This window comes from Austrofundulus limnaeus, unplaced genomic scaffold (assembly GCF_001266775.1).
Source record: "Austrofundulus limnaeus strain Quisiro unplaced genomic scaffold, Austrofundulus_limnaeus-1.0 Scaffold1209, whole genome shotgun sequence".
Classification (NCBI taxonomy): Eukaryota; Metazoa; Chordata; class Actinopteri; order Cyprinodontiformes; family Rivulidae; genus Austrofundulus; species Austrofundulus limnaeus.
In genome coordinates, this window is record NW_013953611.1 from 68,335 (window position 1) to 74,027 (window position 5,693).

General features: G+C 44.4%; 1 protein-coding gene across 1 annotated transcript in view; it reads left to right on the plus strand.

The window, feature by feature from the left end:
* LOC106534560 (protein Daple) overlaps nucleotides 1–4,923 on the plus strand; it is a gene marked incomplete at its 3' end in the record, with an annotated part of 24,498 nt that extends 19,575 nt beyond the window's left edge. Inside the window, 7 exon segments of the mRNA XM_014031247.1 lie at nucleotides 478–636; nucleotides 924–1,070; nucleotides 1,912–2,062; nucleotides 2,172–2,353; nucleotides 2,437–2,574; nucleotides 3,770–4,054; nucleotides 4,126–4,923. Coding sequence (XP_013886701.1) covers nucleotides 478–636; nucleotides 924–1,070; nucleotides 1,912–2,062; nucleotides 2,172–2,353; nucleotides 2,437–2,574; nucleotides 3,770–4,054; nucleotides 4,126–4,923 — 1,860 coding nt within the window.
* Between the last annotated feature and the right edge of the window lie 770 nt (nucleotides 4,924–5,693).

The window sequence follows — 5,693 nt, forward strand, 5'->3', positions numbered from 1 at the left end:
CTCAAAGGAGTGGGCAGAAGTATATTTATATTAGCCCACCTCTTCTCCTGCAGCCTTATTCCATCACTTCTTATTCATCAAGAAAATTATTCTTAATTTCTTAAAAAGAAATGTCTCCAACAACACTGAAACTTACAATTCCTTTAAATTTAAAACCTTTGAAACTTTAGACAGTTTTATTTTAAAAGATAAAATTTCAKTTTTCAAGTTTGCCCTTAAAACCTGCTGTTTATGATTGAAGATAAAAATATTTTGTAACACAGCTTAAGCATTTTCATTATTTAAGAGCAGAACGAATCGCATCGTGGTGAATCGATTCAGAACCTTATGAATCMAAACAGAATTGATTTAGGGAACTGACCACGATACCCAGCTCTAATAAAAACACAAGCAAAAGAATTTCCAACTGTTTCAACAATCTTTAATTTATCTCTGAACATTTGTTATGAAAAGTAAAGCCTGAAGTGTGTGTTTCAGAACCAGTCTCTGTCCTGCGAGGCCCGGTCGGTGCGAGCGTACCGGGACGAGGTGGACTCTCTGAGGGAGCGAGCGGCTCGAGTTGATCGTCTGGAGGCTGAACTCGTCAGATGTAAAGAGAAGCTCAACGACGTTCACTTCTACAAGACCAGAGTGGAGGTACGCATGGACCAACATCATTATTTTCTTTATTCTGCTGTGAAACTTGAGCTTCACTGTTAACTGAAGAGCGAGAAGTCCTGTGTGAGGTCACCGAACATGGCACCATCTGTCAGTGCAACCTGACAACCAGTCTGACTCCAGTAGCCCCTCCCCTCTCACATGTTAGCCACCATCTCATAAAAACYTCAACTTTTACAGTCTCAGATAATGTGACGCAACACAAACGCTAAATAAAGCCCAGCTGCCTCTGACAGTCCAGCTGACGTCTCTCTGTGGTTCTGCAGGAGCTTCGTGAGGACAACATGACTCTGCTGGAGACCAAGGTGCTGCTGGAGGAGCAGCTGTCCGCCTCCAGAGGGCGCAGCGACAAACTGCACACGCTGGAGAAGGACAACCTGCTGCTGCGAGCTAAAATCAACGACCTGGAGATGGTACAGCACCACACGGACATTTGAATTGAAGCGAATCAAAACAGACATCTGAAAAATGTATCAGTGTGCTGACATAAATSTTAATCAAATGATGCCATTTTTATAAATGTCAYCTTTAATTTGTGACCCGTCACATCGAAACCAGGATTAAGTCCAAAAGGYGGATGTGGAGAAATAAGCTTTTGGTTTAAACATGTGCAAAATATYTTGAATCAGTGCCTTATCAATGTATCATTTGAATGAACTATCTAAAATATAATCAAAAAAATTTTTTGAAGCATTTTTTTTCAGCAGTAGCAACAAAAAACCTGATTTTGAGGAAAAACGCCTTAAGTTTTGAATTTATCCCCATGGGCTAGCAATGTTTTAGTTTCTTTACAACTGGGAAATCTTAATATACAAYTACTATTTGAAGTTTCCTCTATATAATGACATCAAAAATAACTCAATAAATTTACATAAAATTAGGATTCAGACCAAACAGGAATATATTATCGTAACCAACAAGACAAATGAAGTCGTATCTKTGGATAAGTTTATYATTTCAGAATAATCCAAGTATCAAAATGTWGCTTTTAAATCCAGGAATCTGAAAATGTAGTTAGGTCATTTTGTCCAAATTTGACTTATATGGCTGGTCACATTTAGACTCAGGCTTTTTGTCTGATACAGCTTTGCACMTGAAATCTAATTATGCCTCGTGAATCTGAAACATTCGAGTGTGAATGTTATAAACAACATTCTGACTGAAGATTATGCTGGTAAAGAAGCACAGATTTTATTTCTGAGGTGTGAACACTCAAAGCTGCTCAGGTGTGTGATTGTGTGCGTCTGTTCGCAGGAGCGAGACAGCGAGCGTCGGAGGCTGGAGGAGCTGGTGGAGGAGAACATGCTGCTGGAGATCGGACAAAAACAGAGCATGAACGAGTCGGCTCACCTGGGCTGGGAGCTGGAGCAGCTCGCAAAGAACCACGACAACACAGACACAGAGAGTACGACAACCCCCCCACCCATACAAAGACAAACACACACACACACACACACCGTTACTGAAACCTAAGGTCCGTGTCGTTTTCCAACTGCAGCTTTTCTCTTCTACAGCTCGCAAGTCTTTGGTCCACGAGCTCAACGAGTGCGTTTCCAGTCGAGTTCTGAAGCTGGAGAAGGAGAACCGGGAGCTGCAGACCTCCATAGAGAGACTGAAGGAGGAGAACGTCCTCCTGCAGGAGCAGCAGCTCCACACTCAGGAGCTGGACAGGGAGAACCAGAGTCTCAGCAACAAGGTGAGGGCAGTGAGCTGCATCTGAAAAACATCTGGAGCTTTGACAGGAAAACACACAGCAGCTGATGGGTTTGTGTTGGTTAGCTGGAGCGTCTGCAGGGATTATTGGACCAGGAGCGACTCACCAATCAGGACATGGAGTCTCTGGGGGAGGAGTTACTGAAGGAGAAACAGAGTCTGGAGCGAGAGATGCACGCTCTGCGGGCCGCCAAGGATCGACAGGTACTTCAGACTAGAGATCCACCGCTGCAGGTTTTTGAAGGCCGATACTGATTATTTTGACATCAGTCTAACCGATACGCCGACACGTGCAGCTGATTGTTTTTGGGCCGATTCTTGAAGCCGAAACTGCTTTTTCTTCCTCCATTAACATGATAAAAATAACTAACAAATGTTACACAAGTCTCAATTTAAACAAAAAAGTAACATTTATTAACTGAGCCTGGTCTGGTGCAGGCTGAGTGAAGGGCTGCCACACGGGATTTATTTTTTCAGCCATTTCTTTAAAAAAAAGATTTATTTTATCTAATACTACATTTTCTGATTTTATTTATATATTTATCAGATTAGTATCTTTTTTTACATAAAATAAAATTACCATGTTCTAATATCCCAGCATTTTTTATACAAAAACAGGAACACAGAGAAAAGGAGAGACACACACATACATCTTGCTATCTTTATGAGGACTTCACACACACACAGCGCTCACAGTCTTCCTCAGTCTGCACCCGTTTTTTTACACTGGGCAAAAAATGCATTTAAACCAGCTGGAGTTAACTTTAGATCTCAGTTTGAAATGTTCACCAAAAATAACCTGCATCACGACTTTTATACTGCGGTCAGACCAAACGTGATCTGAGCAGCGTCTGCCTGGTTCACATGGTGGACGGCAGCACTTTACTCGCTCTTATGAACGTAACAGCGAGAAAAGACGGAGAGCTTTTTATTTTAATCCAGCAGGGAGAAGAATAGAGGTGATTTTCTGCCTCCTGTGAGCAGCTCCAGCATTTTTTAAAAGAAAAACAACGTGGACACGCTAATTACAGTCCGATGCCAAAGTGAAAGTAAAAACATGGCGCTCCCATTTGAAAGTGAAACTTAAACACAGCTGTTCTCTCCCTCATAGTCCGAGGCAGAGGGCAGAAAAGCTAAATTAGACAGCTAAAACACATTAAAAGTTCATAACTCGCCCTTATTGTTGTTGGCACTCTGTCTCACAACTTTAGCAGTTGCTCTCTCCCAGGGAGGGGGCGAACACATGCGCTCGCATAATCAAAGAATGGATAAAAGGGAAAAAACACAAATATCAACCAAAAATATCATCTGGTTGATGTATCGGTCGACCCCTACTTCAAACACAGACAGACAGTTAGACAATAAATCACATCCATGGTGAACACGCTGTCCTCCTCAGATCTCGGAGCTGGAGAGCGAGAAGCAGCACCTGTCGGAGGCGGTGGCCTCCCTGCAGGAGCGCGCTCAGTCCAACAGCGAGGCCAGAGTACGTGAGGTGGAGGTGAAGAACCGTCTGCTGCACCAGAGCATCACAGACACCAGCTCCCGCCTGGCCAGCCTGGAGACGCAACTCAAAGTGGTGAGCGAGGAGGCCGAGAGGCTGAGGGACCGAGCGGGACGCTGCGAGGAGGCYGAGAGGGAGGTGGCCCGGCTGGAGAGGAGCAGGGACGCTCTGAACCGAGAGGTGATTCATGATTTTCACCTGATTATTATTGGGATGAAGGAGTTTCATTGTTTTTGTTTTTTTACCTGCAGGTTGCATCTCTGCGAGCGTGCAGCGAGCGCTCAGAGGCCCTGGACAAACAGGTGACCTCCTTCGAGCAGGAGGTGCACAAGCTGAAGAGAGAGAATGAGGAGGCTCAGCATGAGCTGCAGCGGCTGGCCAGACATGAAGCAGAGAACGGCCTGCTGTCCAAGGAGAACCTGGAGCTCCGCTGTTCCATGGAAAACCTGCGCTCCTCCTCCGCCCGCCTCCCAACACTACAGGAGGAGCTGAAGGAGGCGCAGAGGGAGACTCAGGAGCTGCACAGGAGGCTGGAAGAGGCCAAGGAGGAGGCGCAGGGAGAGAAGAAGAGAGCCGAGAGGCTGGAGGTGAACCTGTCTGCTCTGAACCAGGAGAAGCATCGTTTAGAGGAGGAGCTGGAGAGGAGCAAAGAGGAGCGGGGGGACATGGAGGGAAAGATGAGGGAGACYCAAAGCCGAGAGGAGGAGCAGAGGAGGGAAGTGGAGGAACTAAAGGAGGAGCGGAGAAGACGGGAGGAGGGAGACGAGGAGAGGAAGAAGCTCCAGCTGGACCTGGAGCAGTCGGAGAGGAGCAGGAAGCAGCTGGAGAAGGAGAGCTGGAGGATCCGCACGCTGCTGGAGACCAAAGAGTCCGAGCTGGAGGAGAGGGCCAGCAGGTTGGCCACCACCAAGAAGGAGYGGGAGGCTCTGAGGAAGGAGGTGGAGAGGTTAAAGGAGGTGTCTGTCAAAGCAAAGGAGCTGGAGCGTGAGAACAAAGAGCTGCAGAAACAAGTGACGATTGACAAGAGAACTCTGGCAACACTGAGAGAGGTGAGCCTGTAAAACACTGTTCACATGTTACACNTTCACATGTTACACAACATTATTCTGTTATCCTGTTCCTACAGTTCACATGTTACACATCATTATTCTGTTACACTGTTCCTACAGTTCACATGTTACACAACATTATTCTGTTATACTGTTCCTTCAGTTCACATGTTACACAACATTTTTCTGTTATACTGTTCCTACAGTTCACATGTTACACAACATTATTCTGTTATCCTGTTCCTACAGTTCACATGTTACACAACATTATTCTGTTATACTGTTCCTACAGTTCACATGTTACACAACATTATTCTGTTATACTGTTCCTACAGTTCACATGTTACACATCATTATTCTGTTACACTGTTCCTTCAGTTCACATGTTACACATCATTATTCTGGTATACTGTTCCTGCAGTTCACATGTTACACAACATTATTCTGTTATACTGTTCCTACAGTTCACATGTTACACATCATTATTCTGTTATCCTGTTCCTACAGTTCACATGTTACACAACATTATTCTGTTATCCTGTTCCTACAGTTCGCATGTTACACATCATGAATATATTCTGTTAAACTGTTTCTGCAGTTCACGTTACACATCATGAATATATTCTGTTAAACTGTTTCTGCAGTTCACATGTTACACAACATGAATATACACTCCTGATCAAAATCTTAAGACCAGTTAAAAAAGTGCAAGAATTTGCATTTTGCACTATTGGATCTTAAGAAGGTTCTAAGTTGAGCTTCACAATGTT